At 37.1% G+C, this 16,275-nt stretch overlaps 1 protein-coding gene across 1 annotated transcript; it reads left to right on the top strand.

The window, feature by feature from the left end:
* The first annotated feature begins 1,944 nt into the window (after positions 1 to 1,944).
* LOC122145560 (macrophage mannose receptor 1-like) lies at positions 1,945 to 13,792 on the top strand. The gene is made up of 4 exons (XM_042759417.1): positions 1,945 to 2,067; positions 10,032 to 10,388; positions 11,176 to 11,523; positions 13,329 to 13,792. The coding sequence occupies exons 1-4, from the start codon at positions 2,031 to 2,033 to the stop codon at positions 13,688 to 13,690; spliced, it is 1,104 nt and encodes a 367-aa protein (XP_042615351.1). The 5' UTR covers positions 1,945 to 2,030; the 3' UTR covers positions 13,691 to 13,792.
* The last annotated feature ends 2,483 nt before the right edge of the window (positions 13,793 to 16,275 follow it).

The following is a 16,275-nucleotide window of genomic DNA, read 5'->3' on the forward strand; positions in this document are numbered from 1 at the left end:
GCACACATATGTGGCACATCACAGCTCTGACAAGGCCACGAGCTGATCGCAGCCAGTATAGTTAATGCTTGTGTTTATACCAGCTGCGCCACGTTGTAGTGTATTTTTGATGGATAATAGTAATAAAAATAATCGTTTTGCTATCTTCAAAGGCATCAGCAACAGGTGATATGACACGATACTATCATCAGTGGGAAGTCGTGGCCTAATGGTTAGAGAGTCGGACTCCCAATCAAAGGGTTGTGAGTTCGAGTCTCAGGCCGGCAGGAATTGTGGGTGGGGGGAGTGAATGTACAGTTCTCTCTCCACCTTCAATACCATGACTTAGGTGCCCTTGAGCAAGGCATCGAACCCCCAACTGCTCCCCGGGCGCCGCAGCATAAAATGGCTGCCCACTGCTCCGGGTGTGTGTTCACCAGTGTGTGTGTGTGTGTTCCAAACTTCGGATGGGGGTTAAATGCAGAGCACGAATTCTGAGTATGGGTCACCATACTTGGCTGAATGTCACGTCACTTTCACTTTTTTTCACTTTCACTCTATCGGCACACCCTATGCTCAGCCATGAGGCTCAAATTGTTAAACACAAAACCAGTTGTTGAAAATATGCTCAAACACATATCTCATAACACTGCCACTGCTTTAGAACATTTATGTTCTTGCCTCTGTGAAGTTCTACACTTCCACGGACGTAAAAATAGGGTCTCAGTCAGATATTGAACCAGTTTTGCACATCCAGAAGACTTCCAAAAGTGGTTCTGAGCTAACTGCACGGACGTTATACAGACATGATCTGAACGTCTCTTTCATGAGGAAATGTTTGCTGGTCTCATATAGGCTAACAATTAATATTCATGAGGCAAGTAGAGCTGGACAAGAAACTGACTAGAGCTGCAGGAAAATGACATCATGTCAACACTGATTGGCTGATGTAAATGCATCTGCATCAGAATTTAAAGTTCTATTTTCTATTTTTAGATTAGTTTCCTGCTCTTGTACCTCATATGTCAATATATTTACGCTCACCTTTTTGTGCTATATTATGTAGCTTCTGCTGCTGTTTCAGAGTAAAAATGGTGAATGTGAACATGAATTTAAGTATTAAAAAGGAACCTTTTATCTGGCTTGACCCCATGTCTAGTCATATGCATGTAGATCAGTGAAAAAAAAATAAATAAATAAAAAGCAGAGAGAGAAAGATTAAATAGGATGAGGTAAATGAGAGAAAGAGGTTAAAGTAACATTTAAATCAAATGCAAGCATGATTTGTAACTCCAGTGAATGAAATTTACTGTTATATAAGTTGGCATTATACTGTATGAAGACAGTGCTCCTGCATAGTGAAATAATGTAGATGTTCTCTGAGGCTATGATTTCCATAAATAAAGAGTTGAGTGTGTTGTTGCTGTTCTTTTATTTGCATGTTTTCATTACTCTATATGATAGCACTCATAACACAACAGATACTGTGCTAATGGTGACACAAAATATGTTAAAATTTTGTGAAAATATTGTTTAGTTTGGGATACAGAAACATGTTGTTGGTCTCAGACAATATCAAAACTGAAAGAAAATGGAAAACAAAAATGTAAATGTTGAGGTGGGTTGTTCCTGTGAAGCTGCTGTGGAAGTACAATACTTCATTACAGAACATGCAGATTCTCTGTCTCCACCTCATTCAAATTAACACACTTCCACAGAATTACAGCAACAAAGTCCAACACAGATGACGACAACAACAAAAGGAAATACATGTGAATGAGGAAGAACAATGAAAAGGGCTTCTGTTTAAGAGTAAACTAATGAAGTGACGTGCTGAATGACGGATGAGAGCAGATATAATCATCACATAGTTTAAAAGCTGCAGACAGAAACATCAGACTCAGGACAGAAACACACCACCTCTAAAGTAAGAACAACTCACATCTTCATTCTTTAACTAGAATTAGACTTTGAGATGTTAATATTATCTGAATGAATGTGAATTGTTCTTTTTTTAATTAAATGTTTTACTTTCTTATTCTTCCTCAGAAATGGAGCAAACTCTATGTTTCATTCTTCTTCTCGTTGGTGAGTGTTTGTTGTTTTATTTATGGATTCGAGTAGTGTTGTTTTTGGCGGCCTGTTTTAATTTTAGTTTTAGTCTAGTCTTTGTGTGAAGCTGTCATTTTAGTTTTTATTAGTTTTAGTCATGTTCATACTCTTTTTTTTTAGTCTAGACTAGTTATAGTCGACGAAAACTGATGACATTTAGTCTAGTTTTTGTCAATGAAAATGGTATTTTAGTCTCTTCTTAGTAATGCAATTCTATTTCACCCAGTCAATACAGTACAAGTACCTAGAAGTATAGACAAAACCAAAATTTTCTTTTAGCCAAACCCATTTCAAACAAGGTTATCTGATTATATTATTGTTACCTTATAGACTCAAGAATACATCCATTCCAGACACGGAAGACTCTCTGATTTGAATTTACATTTATTTTACCAACCAAACATGTTAGAAGTACACACAAATAAATTTAAATAAAATAAAATAAATAAATAAATAATAATAATAATAATAATAATAATAATCTGCTAATTTCTCTCCCAAAGATGAACCCCAGCTGGCTGGCCATCGGTCCCTTTCTCTGTGTCAAGGCTGATTTATACTCGACCCGTCCGCAATCTCTCTTGGGTCATCGCAGTGTTGCTGGATGTTCGGTCTGAGTGCGCGCGAACTATTCACGTGGCGGAGTGCACGGCAATTTTTGTAACTTTCCGCATAGCTCCGCATCCGAACATGCACGAGTTCAGGGCGATTCTAGCCGCACATGCACGTCTGTGTCGGCGTTTGTGTGAAACAGAAGCAGTTTAATGTGAAGTTCAAACTCCATCAGGTGCTTTTTGAATTAAAATCGTTTTTTTTTTTTTTGGAAAAAAATGTTTGCATAGTTTGTCCATGGCTTCTTATTTGAGGTACGTTTTATTTTTATTGCATAAAATATAATTAGAATTCATTTAGATATTAATTATACACTATTCGCTTAAAGTTGTCTTGTGTTTGATGCGTAATACAGCCAATAGTTTAAGATTGTTTTAAGTTTCTACATAAATAAATGATTAATTCATCAACTCATTCATCACAAATGACTTCTTCTCACCGCTCTTGTGTAAAATTCGGTTCCGTGAAAAACTGTTCCCGTGGGTGGAGTTTAAGTGAATAATCAATAGGCTTGTTTGAGATGAACAAAATCTGCAGAACCGATCACCGGTGATCACCGCGAGATGCATGCCATTTAGAAAAGTGTCCGAGTTACGTTTTTTTTTTATTATTTTTTTATTTATTTATTATTATTATTATTTTTTTTATTAAATTCAAAAATTAGGACATACAGCAGGAAAACAACATCTTCTGTACATCAATAAAGTCTATGGACAAAATACAAATAAGCCAGGGAGGTCAAGGGGTTATCAAAAACAAAGTATAATGAAAACAAAGGCAAAGAAGGAAAAAAATATATATATATATATCTTGTAAAGCTTACAGAGGTCATATGATCTAACAGCTTTTTTGTTTGTACACTCAGATATTGAGAGAACATAGTGCTTAATATTAGCAGCAAGTTCCAGAAAGCTTGGTTTCTTTTTTAAGAATTTTGACTTGTGCAAATAAAATTTGGATAAAAGAATAATTTAATTTATCACATAATACTCTGAACATAGACTTTTTTCATGTTGAGTAAAACCAAACAAAACATTTTCCCACCGCAATGCAAATTGAGGGTAAATATGGACAACAATAAATTGAGATATTTTGCTCCAAAGTTTCTTGGTATGTGGGCAAGACCAAAATAAATGCACCAGTGTTTCGTTTAGCTCTTCACAGAAAGTACAGCTGATATCCAAGTCTTTTTTCATTTTTTTCAGGTAATAGTTAGTGGGGTAAAACCTGTGAAGCATTTTGAATGAGATCTCTTTGACTTTGTTGGTTAAAAAAAAAAAAAAACTTGTGTGGCAAAAGCCAAACTTTTTCCCAACAAATATCTCCAACAAATGAGGATCAATAATATACAGCAGTGGGAGTATTCCTAGTATCCTGTTGAAAAAGTTGACGAACTGCCTTATTCTTGCTTTTAGGTTGCAGTGAAAAACAGATATTCCCAACAGTTGTTTCCTTCACATCCACCAGTGTAGGGGAATCAGCAAGACCATTAGCACCTTTAAAAAGTCAGATGACAGCTGAAGGTATTGCATCGAAGACGATAGAGAAGTTCTTTGGTGAAATAGGGATACCAAAGTGATGAATAAATTCAGTGTAGTTATAAAGTTGACCACATTGATTGAATAATTGATTTACAAGCAAAATATTATTGTCATACCACTTTTGAAAGAAAAGGGATTTGTTTTTGTACAAATATATATCTGTTGTTCCAAATATAAAATCTATGAGGAGTGAAGTTGTGCTTGTAAATTAGAGACCAAGCCAGTAGCATTTGTTTATGAAACGAAGACAGTTTAACAGGAATTTTTTTTCAATATTATAAGTGCATACCAACAAGAACTGGAGCCCGCCAACTGAAGAAAAGACATAATGGGGAATAAAATTCCACAGATTGGTTGGGCACTCTAAATACCGCTTAATCCAATTAATCTTGAAAGTGTAATTTAAAGTAGAAAAGTCTAGAAAACTAAGGCCACCTTTACTGTACTCATTCATTAAAACAGACTTTTTCAGATAATGATTACGATTTTTCCATACAAAATCATAAAGGATTTTATCTATGGTTTTACACATGGGTTGATCTATACATAAAGATAGAGCAGCGTATGTTACCCTTGATATTCCTTCTGCCTTCGAGAGTAAAATCCTGCCTTTCAAAGATAAATCACGTAATAGCCACAGGTTAAATTTCTTCTTCATTTTTTAAGGTTAAGGTTATTCTTGCATCTTTGGGGTTCATTTTTATCAATCATAATACCTAAGTAATTAACAGAGCTTTTTACAGGAATATTAGCAATTAACTCAACATTACAGTCTTTAAGAGGCAGCAATTCACATTTTTTTAAGGTTTAAGCGGAGACCAGAGGCTTTACTGAAAGCTTCTATTATGTCAATAGCAAGAGGAACCTGGGAGCTGTATTTTAAAAACAGAGGTGTATCATCTGCCAGCTGACTAATAATAACTGTTTTCTCAGCAATGGAAATGCCCTGCAAATTACTATTTTTAATATGCTCACACAAAAGTTGGGCTGCAAGTAAAAAAAGATAGGGAGAAATAGGGCATCCCTGTCGAATTCCTCGTCTGATTTCAAATCTGGGTGAGGACCCATTTTTAAGCTTAATTGAGCCACTTGCATTACTATACAAAGTTTGGATTGCATCACAAAAGAAATCCCCAAAGCCAAACTTCTTAAGTGAAAGATAAAGAAAATTATGTTCGACTGTATCAAAAGCTTTAAAAAAGTCTATTAATATAAAATTAAATATGAATAGTCAATTAAATCTAAGACTAACCTAATGTTGTTGGAGATATGCCTCTTAGGCATAAAACCTGATTGCGTTCCATCAATTATAGAATCTAATACTTTTTTTATTCTTCTAGCAAATATTAAGGCCAAAATTTTATAATCATTGTTTAATAGGCTAATTGGACGCCAATTATCAATATATAGCAAATCTTTGCATGGTTTAGGGAGTAAAGTAATCAAACCTTGAGTCATACTCAATGGTAAGGTTTTGGCTTTTATACTTTCATTAAATACCTGTAGTAAGAAGGGCGCCATCTGCTGAGAAAACAATTTATAAAACTCAGATGATTGGCCATCTGTCCCAGGTGACTTGTTGTCTTTTAACAGTTCTAAACACTGAGTGACTTCAGCCAGGGATAACGGGAGGTCACAAAAATCCCTTTCTGAGTTGTCGAGCTTAGGAGTATTATGTAAAGAATTAATGAATATCGAAGAATTATTGTCAGCATATTCTGAGGTATATAGCTTTTTATAAAATGAGGAACAAAAATCAGATATTACACGTTGATCATCACTTATAGAGTTGACCATTTTTAATTCATTAATAGTATTCATTTTTGTGTCATACTTCTCCAGTTTGAAGAAGTATGCTGAATTTTGTTCCCCTTCTTCTAACCACCGTTTCCGAGACCTTATAAAAGCTCCTTCTGCCTTCTTTTTATATATATTATCCAGGCTCTCTTGTAAATTAAGCATTTCTATTTTTTCTTCCTCTGTTAAGGTGTCTGGTGAAATTTGAGACATTACCGAGATGCCTGTGATAACTCTCTGTTCTTCCAATTTTCTAATTTTAGCAAGTTTGCTACCAAGCTTCCTAAAGTATTTTGCTGATTCATATTTAAATAACTCCAAATTAAGGCTAAAAGAATTTTCCACCACAGCTTTGTTGAAAAAATGTTTAATCAACTGTGGGATTTTCTGATTAACCTCCTCCACTTTAAAAAGAGAGTTATTAAGTTTCCACTAATTGGCTTTGTAATCATTATCTGAAAATAATTTAATAGAAATGAATACTGCTTTATGATCGCTTAAAGGACAGGGAAGAATGTTAACTGAGATATCCTGCTCTTTAATACTTTTTGAAACTAACCAAAAGTCTAGTGTTGTCTTTGTTATTCCAGGTGAACGAAACTTCATCTGGGAATTTAACTCTCCATATGTCAATTAAATCATATCTGTCCATAAAAAGCTTAAAATATGCATTTCTATTATTATCAAGTGTAGGTGGCCATCTGTCAATTTCAGAATTTAGAGTAATATTAAAGTCTCCTCCAAGTAAAATGTGAGAGTTTGGAAATTATTTTAGCCAATACTTGAGTCTGTTTTCTATATTAGCAAATAACTGGATGTTTTCTAAACTAGAATTGTACCCGTAAATGTGTTGAATATGATTAAGACAATTTTGTTATAATCAACCACTTGGCAGATAAAATGCCCTTTTGAATCTGTATCTGTGTGTAAAATGTCACCACTATATTTATGCTTCAAAGTTAAGACTCCAGCTGATCTTTCTGAACAGTGAGAAAACCATAAATCGTTCCCCCACTGAGATCTCCAAAAATTCTCATCCTTAGAGTTTGAGTGAGATTCCTGACAAAACGAAAATTCTGTGTTCAGCTGTTTAACAAATAAAAATAACGCTTTACGTTTAGTTATATTTCCTTAACCCCCTGGGCGTTTAAAGAAACTATAGACAATGAAATTCTCAAGAAAATAAAAGACTTATATTACTATGGCTTAATTACAACAGAACAATTAACAAAGATATACTGAGCACCAAATGCACCTTAAAATAAAAAAAATATTAAGTGGTGGAAATTTAAGACCATATTTTTTGCGTCCCACAGAAAAGAAAGAAGATCAACGTGTTTATCAAAAAATAAAAGTCTTTTAAATTGTTGTTCAGTAAGTATGATCTTCCAGGGAACATATTAGGCTACATCCCACATAAACGATCTTCAAGAATTACAACTAAGGATCAGGCTTCAGAACAAGGTAGTAAAAAAAAAAAAAAAACACAAAACAAGAGCCTGGAAAACCACTTAGGGTTATGTGTCAAAAAATGAAATAATATTTTACCCCAAGAAATGGGGATCTAAGAGGTCGTCTCATGTAGCCTACATTATTCCGGGGATTTCGGGCCAATGTCAGTTCAGATATTCAAGTGATTTCCTTCCCATTGACAAAAGCCCGTGCTCCAACGAAGTAAGCAGATTTACCTTCACTACGCGCCTTATTCACCAAAGGCCACATCTTCATCCTAGCCTCCTTGACAGGTTGCGGGAGATCTTCAACAAAGCGGAGTTTGTTATCACGCATGACGGGGGGATTTTTTGCCGCTTTCCATACAGCATCTCTGTAGGATCTCTGGGAGAATCTGATGATGATCGCTCTCGGGCCGAGAGCTGGCTGGAGTTAGTTTCCCAATGCGATGGGCAACGTCGATCGCTGGCGTCAATTTGTCATCTGGTAGAATATTTCGGCAAAGCTCTGTAACCTTTTCCTTCACGTTTTCTACAGTATTTTCGGCCACTCCATAGACCTTCAAGTTCCACCTTCTTGAGTAAGTCTCCAGTTCACACACGCGACTTTGGAGCGCCGCCACTTTTTTTTCTTCCTCCTTAAGACGGCCATCAACATTCTTAACTCTCTGCTGTGCTTCTTTAACTTCACTACATACAAAGTCCACCGTTTTCTTTAGCCCTTCAATTTTCAATGCGTTTCCATCAATTTTCTTGGAGTTTTCACTCACCAGAATTTTTATGGAGTCAGCCTGCTCCTTATAAAGGTGGGAAAGAGTAGTAATGACGATGTTGTCTTGGGATGTGGGCTCGTGTTTTGCATTACAGAGAGCCTTTTTTGCCGCTGGGGAATCACATGGAGTCACAGGTAGCGGGGGAAAGTTTTCCTCCGACATGGAGACCTCTATTGTCGGCATGGTGCTTGCATAATCGTGACATGAGGCTATCAGAGCGTTATTTGGCTGTGTATCATGGATGAGGTTCTTCTTGTTCTTGTGCATTATTTTCCTCTCAGGCGGTGACATTAGGTCGTTCTTAAAATCATAAGAAATAGTCCAATATCAGAGGAATGCAGTTTTTCTTGAAATACCACCAAATTAGAACTTTTGTGCGGGAGCTCAGCAGTAACAGACTTACTCAGTCGCCATCTTGGCACCTCCCCCTTTTTTTTCGTGTCCGAGTTACGTCCGCCTTTCTCTGATGTCATGCTGACGTGTGCCGAAAAACTCTCGTGACAGCGAGGCGGCTGTGTCGGATTGAGCAGTCGAGCGCAGTTGCTCTCCACCGACTGCACTATTCAAAAGCATGATGGGAAACAACTGACTGACGACACAGCTTCATGCTCATTGGCTGAGAATGTCAACTGATACGTTTTCTCTTTTTATTCTAAGAATTAGATTACCCAATTATTTATTATATTTACATGCGAACTAAACAAAAACAATACACGCCTAGTGAAGTTAAGAATTACGACATGCGTTTTTTATTTAATTGTTCTCTTAATTAGAATTCTTCCTTGTTGTAATTTTCACTGTATTCTGTTGTATGTTTGTGTGAATTAATAAATCAATCCATTAAAATATACATGCACACATACATATCTAAATGGACTGTTTAGCCATTATGCCTCATCTTTGTCTGGTTTCATCTGAGAAGTGTCCGGGTCTGGCTTAAAACAAGGAAAGAAATTCTGAAGAATGTTTGCTACAAAATAGCTTTGACTTGCATAGTATGGAAAAATACTATGGACATGAAATGGTGGCAGAAACCTGCTTGTTTGCAAACATTCTTCTAAATTTCCTCCTTTGTGTTCAGCAGAACAAAGGAATTGATGCACATGATGACAAAACAGTGGTATTTCGATTACATTCACTGCGTCTGCGATAAAAAACGCGAACGCAATCTCCTCCATTGCTGACGTTTGCAGGTGACAAAACACAGCGAGATTCAGGAAGTGTCCGATTTCAAAGGTCTTTTTTGATCCCTCCCGTTACTGCAGCCACCTACTCTCACCGACATTTCAGGCGAGGCAAGGCGCATCTCAAAAAAGCCTACTGTTTGTTGTCGTCTTCTAAATAATGCCGTGAGTGGGACTTGAGGAAGTGACGTCGGTCGCGTGTGCTTAGTGAGACACAGGAAACAGAAATACTGCAAAATAATAATAATAACGACTAAACGAGACAAAATAACGTTAAAACATTTCATTTCGTCTCATTTTGGTCAACGAAAATGAAGAGACATTTTAGCATAGTTTTTATTTTGTAAACCACATATAGTCTCGTTTTTATTCATCAACAATATTGCATTATACATTTAATTATAGTCATCTTCACATGACCAGCATTTACGTTGCGTCTCCTCTCGTTTTCGTCGCGTGATAAAGGTTCGTTGACGACGATATTTCGTCATAATTTTCGTTGACGAAAGCAACACTAGTTTCTAGTTTCATTAGGTTTGATCCTGTTATGAAAAGCATTAAAGCAGCGTCTCTCTTTCACAGCTCTCTGCTCCGTATCTGAATGTGTTCAGCGTCAGTATCACTTTATAAATGAGAACAAGACCTGGACTGAAGCTCAGAGATACTGCAGAGAGAAATACACAGATCTGGCCACCGCTGACAACATGAACGACATGAACGAGCTGAACAAGAGTGTGAATGATGGAAGTGTTCAGTATGTCTGGATTGGGCTGCAGAAGACGGGTCGTGATGAATGGCATTGGTCTTCAGGTGAACCTGCGCTCTATCAGAACTGGTCTGCTGGACAACCTAATGGCGGAGATGAGTGCACTGGGATGAAAGATGGACAATGGCATGATTTGGGATGTAATGATAAACAGCATTTCATCTGCAACAACAGTGAGTGCAGCTATTTAAAATTAATTCATAGAAATTCAACAAACATTCATTTATAGATGTGCATATACCAAATTTTAATGCAATACTAACAACTATTTTAATTTGATTATAAATATAGAGGTGACTGTATATTTGTCACTTTCATTGTTAATACAATTTCTGTATTTTCAAGAAAATAAAATACTTCACACTATGGGGTAATTTTTCACAATGGGAACCTGCGGTTAAAGAGACTATCGATTAAAAAAAAAATAATAACAGAGAGAGAGATATATTGATATGGATGTAGTTGTTAATAATCATAACAATTATCATCTGACAATAACCATAATGTTTATTATACACAGCAGTGACTAGAGTTTATATAGTTTATTTCCAGTTAATGATAGTCCAGTTAATGATAGTCCATTAAAACAATTAATTCATTAACTATTAATTTATAAATTCCTAATCTACAGTCCAAATAAATGTTAACTGGCAAAATTAGGCGCAGTGTAACATCTTCCTCTGTTTGACGTTTCTCTCATTCGGCTCTTTGTGTCTGAGTCAAGTGTTCATAATGGATCAATAGAGAGAGCTTTAAAATCATCACAATGTTCTCCAGTGTTACTTCATGCTATATATTTAATATAATCCTGACAATATTGTGAATATTCAGTATATCACCTTATAAGTCTTTAGGTGACGTGTTTCTTACCACTGCTCCTGTTCACATCCAAACCATAAAGCAGCATAATAATAATGAACAAACTGATTCATGAATCATTGTCATTTGTTTTTCTTAAAGCAAACACAGGACTCATCTTTATCAATCAGACGAAGAATTGGAGAGACGCTCAGAGTTACTGCAGACAGAATCACATTGATCTGGTCAGTGTGAGAAACCAGGATGAGAATGAGAAGGTTAAGAAGATCATTAGCGATAATCACTCATCTGGATCACAAGTCTGGATCGGTCTGTTGAGAGACTCATGGCAGTGGTCAGATCAGAGTAACTCTTCATTCAGATACTATATGTCTGGTGAACCTGATAATTATGGAGGTGTTGAAGACTGTACAGTGATTGAACCGATTGCTCAGGGACAATGGCATGACGTCTCTTGCAGCAAACAATATCCTTTTGTGTGTCATGAAGGTGAGTAGATCCTCACAAAACACACACAATCCATCATCACCTCCAGATCTCTTAAAGGGGTCCTATTATGCTCTTATACAAGGTCTTGATTTTGTTTTGTGGTTGTACTAGTACAGGCTCTCATACTAGGTTGCTCGAAAAACATAGAACACCTCTCTCCTCAGTCTGGCATGAACAGCTCGAATAGTTCCTGTATCAAATGAAGGCCCACCTTCTGAAATGGGAAATGCGCTGTGATTGGTTAGCTGGGCCAGTGTGTGTTGTGATTGGTTATGTGGGCCAGTGTGTGTTGTGATTAGTTATCTGGGCCAGTGTGTGCTCTGATTGGTTATGTGGGCCAGTGTGTGTGGAATGATTGGCAGCACTCGATGCCTGGTCATGCCCCTTATCATAGTCGCCTGGGGTGTATTCCAGAAAGCAGGGTTAACTTACCGTGAACTTAACCCTGAACTCTCGGTTGATTAACCCCAAACCTTGCTTACTCGAGGTATGTGGTTCCAAAAACACATCCGGGAGTAAGTTCATTCAACTCAGAGTATGTTCCTGGTTAAGACTCAAGACATTCTCAACAGAGTGACGAATCGACGAGTCACTATGGAAACGGACGCTAAGAAAAAGCGTGCCAAGCTGTTTCTTTCTTCTTCTTTTGTTCATTAGTTGTTTACATGCTTAGTGCATATCGCCACCTAATGGATGACCGTGATTTTTTTTTCCATGTAATCTTTAATCCTTGAGAATGTGAATTATATTTTTTGTTTTATGCTAATTATATATTAAGTCATATCAGATATGTATTTTGATTTAGAATTTAGACATTATAGAAAATCCATGTGTGAGATAATATAACATGTAATAAATAAAATAAATAAATATTTATAAGTTAAACATTACCTTGTCATAGTGTTTTTATAATTTATACAGATAACTCTTATATATGGCAATAAAAGAAATAATCATATTAGAATAATGTTACCTTATTTATTACTTATATTAGTGCTTCCTCATTAACATATCAAATATATATATATATATAATAAGCTATATTACATATTGTAATATTATATAATGCTGTGCGCTAACTGTCACGCCCACTGAAGGCTTGCTGAAGTGAACTAACCCTGGAACATAACCTGCTCCGGAGCAGGTTAAGTTCAGAGAGTGAGTTGCTATGACTACTAACATACTCTGAAAGTGAAAGTTACCTCCATTTTTGGAACCGAAAGTTGAGGTTATCCACTTACTTACTCTTAAACATACCCGGGTATGTCACATAACCTGCTTTCTGGAATACCCCCCTGGCCTGCTGTGAGCTTCAGTGTAAATATTGTGTCAAAATCAAAACAATTTGAGCGCGATTTAAACCCGGATGATTGTAATCACTCCAAGTTCGTCTGCATTGTGAACACTGCTGTGTCTCAGACATAGTGATAACACTCTTGTCTTCTCTAGTGCAGCTCAACCAGGTCTTCTCACATTCGTCGATCTTTGTCATATCACAAATCCCAGAAAATATGCATTGTAGTCCAAACGAGTCATTCATTGTAATTTTTGAGAAGTGACTTCTGTTAAATAAAATATCTCCTTTTGAACTGGACGTTGATCTTTATAACTTTGCAGATCTTTTTTATGCTCAAACAGCAACATTACAGAGTAACTAAAGTAGAAAAAGTGAATAAGCATAATAGGACCTCTTTAAAGTTCCCGCTACATGTCTGACATGACAGATTCATCCCCAGTGTTTGTTCTGCATGTTGTTTTTGATCAGTCTCTCTCTAGTTTCTGCTTGTGCTTTGTTTGGTTTCCAGATAAACTGATTGTGATCAGAGAGAATCTGACGTGGTCTGAAGCTCTGAGATACTGCAGACAGAATCATGTGGATCTGGTCTCGGTTCATTCAGAAGAGATTCAGCGTCGTGTGATGAACGTGGTTAAACTGGCGTCTACTGCGGAGGTGTGGTTGGGTTTACGTCACTCCTGCACTGTGGGCATCTGGTTCTGGGTGAGTGGAGAGACGGTGTGCTATCAGAACTGGGCTCCAGGGAACGGTACATCAGAGGAGGACTGTGAACACACAGTGAGATCTGGAGCAGTTCAGTCTGGAGGAGATCAGCGCTGGATCAGCCGTCCTGAAACTGACAAACTCAACTTCATCTGCAGCAGAGATTAAGAGTGAAAGGATACACAGACCTTTCATGTAAGAAAACAAGTGTTTGTGTGTTCACTTCATTTAACTTCATTTTCATTCATCACTTTGTAAAGTAATCATTTTTCATATATTCATTTCAGTCAGACAGTCACACCTAAGGGTTAAAAATGCAGAAATGTTTTTTTTGTAAAAATACAGTTAAACCTAGAAGTATCTGTTTATTAAAACAATATAATTCTATGTAATATCCATGTAGATAGCTAAGTAAACACACGTGTGTTTGTGTCATTTATTAACTTAAAAATTGCTAACTGAATTTTGTGAGGGGTCAAAGGGCATCATATACTCCCCATTAGATATACATTTATACTGTTTTGTTTATCATGAAATAATTCATCTAACTGAAGAATATGATATGAGGTTTATTAAATTCTTTATTTGTAAGGATCTCTACTGTATGTTGTTGTGGCTACTTCTCTCTCTTATATTGAGATTTATATATTAATCATGTCTGATTAGAAATGACTGTTTGAATGTGAATCAGTGAGCACCAACATTATGTGCCTCTGCTAAATGAAATAATGTTCATTCTTTAACCCTTATTCGTTGTTGGTGACGTTTTCGTCCAATAGGGGGTAAAGTTGAGTCTTATTTTGGCCACAACTTTCTCTGTGTTTCAGCAAATGTAATGATTTTTGGTGACAAATCTTATTTTGACATATTTTGGGAAAATGCTTTGAAAATTTTCAAAAACTCAACAATACACTGTGGGCAAAATTCACTACCCTTTCATTATGTTCGGGATGAAAAAATCCACCACTAAATTAAACTGTTGTAAAAATGTATCAGATAAATATTTTTTTTTCAAACTTTTTTGCATAAATCTATTAATTAACCTCAGTCCTGATCAAAACTACCAAATGTTTAAAAAAAATCCAAGATTTTAACTCTTTAATTACCAAGTTCATAAATGATGTCACTGATTTGGAAAAAAAACATAAAAAAAAACACAAAATGACTTGTTTTTGATATAAAAAGTGATTGTGGACTGGATTTTTTTTTACCTTTTATCACAGTCTTGGCCATGTCAAAGATTAGTTACAACATTGGCTTTGATGCATTGTTTTTGTGCAGCATTAGATTTTATCTTAAGGGAAGTCGTGGCCTAGTGGTTAGAGAGTTTGACTCCTAACCCTAAAGCCGAGTTCAGACTGCACGATTTTCAAAGTAGTCGGGTCACTGTTCTTTTCACGCTGCATGACTATTTTGGCCAGCATTCAGTCGCTGCTTTGTTCACACTGCACAATGGAACGGCGACAGAAGGTTTCACACTGCATGATTTTACAACAGTAAGAATCGCAGACAACTCTGTCTGGCATGCAAACTACGTTTCACAACGTTTCACTATGCTCCTTCTCAGTCCAGCCTATTCATTGTGCAACGATGACGACTGGATTCTTTCAAAGAAAATGGTGGTTTGTGCTTTGGTGTGAACTAATGATTTATGTTTGAATGTAAGTATTATGTTTTAAACTACTGAAATAGCTACAAATGCTAAAAAAGGCATTTTCTTAACAACCAAAAATGTCATTAAAACAATCAGCTAAGTTACATGGTGTTTCTGTTATGAAGTAAACAGGTCGAGATGTGTTTGCAAAGCTTCATTTACAGAAATGATCGAAAACAGGTATGGGTCAATACACAGCAAACAGATATGAATGAAGCAAGACAGAGTATTCCTAGGGCAGGCATGGGTCATCAATCGGCGAACAAAATCCAGAGGGCTTGACAAGAGGGGTAAATCTGTAAATACAAGCAACTAGTACATCATTGGACTCCATGGCCAGCTCAGGACAAAATGAGAGTTCATGGCCAGTGGTATAACCAAAACAAAAATTCATGATTGGACTCCATGGCTGGTTCAGGATGAGACAAGTGTTCATAAACGTTCTCTGCAGCTGGGTCGGGGGAAAACAAGGGTTCAAAAATGGCCTCCGTGGCCAGTCCAGGCAAAGAGGGTAGTGCATCACTGGGCGCCACCACCACACAAGGAGCTGAAGTGAGTGCCGCCGCCTCAAGAGGTTATGCAGCATGCGCCGCCACCTCTGGAGAAGCTGCAGCTGGCACCATCATCTCTGGGGACACAGCAGCGAGCACCGCTACCTCAGGAGGTTCTGCAGCATCAGCTGCCACCTCTGAAGATGTCTTCATGGCCCAAATACACCATAAAGTGACTCCTCATGGGAAGCGCTGCAGACAGAGGAATCAATATAGGGACAAAAGTGCTAGGGTGAGTAGGTTTGGCAATACCAGATGTGCGTGCTGACACCAGCGGTGGATCTTTGATGTTTGATGCCAGTCTCTGATATTTCATGATAGACAGGACTGTGTAGGCCTGCGGTACGACAACCGCGACAAGATGAGGCTTTGGAAGATTAGACGAAACATGGTGAGGCTTTAGTGGATCAAACGAAACATGGAGACGTTCTAGTAGATCAGATGAGACGTGACGTGACACTGTACGATCAGCTGTGAAGTGACAAGATTCTGGACAATCAGCTGTGACATGACGAGACTCTGGACGAACAGTCGAGACATGATGAGAC

The sequence above is a fragment of the Cyprinus carpio genome, chromosome A7 (genome assembly GCF_018340385.1).
Source record: "Cyprinus carpio isolate SPL01 chromosome A7, ASM1834038v1, whole genome shotgun sequence".
Lineage (NCBI taxonomy): Eukaryota > Metazoa > Chordata > Actinopteri > Cypriniformes > Cyprinidae > Cyprinus > Cyprinus carpio.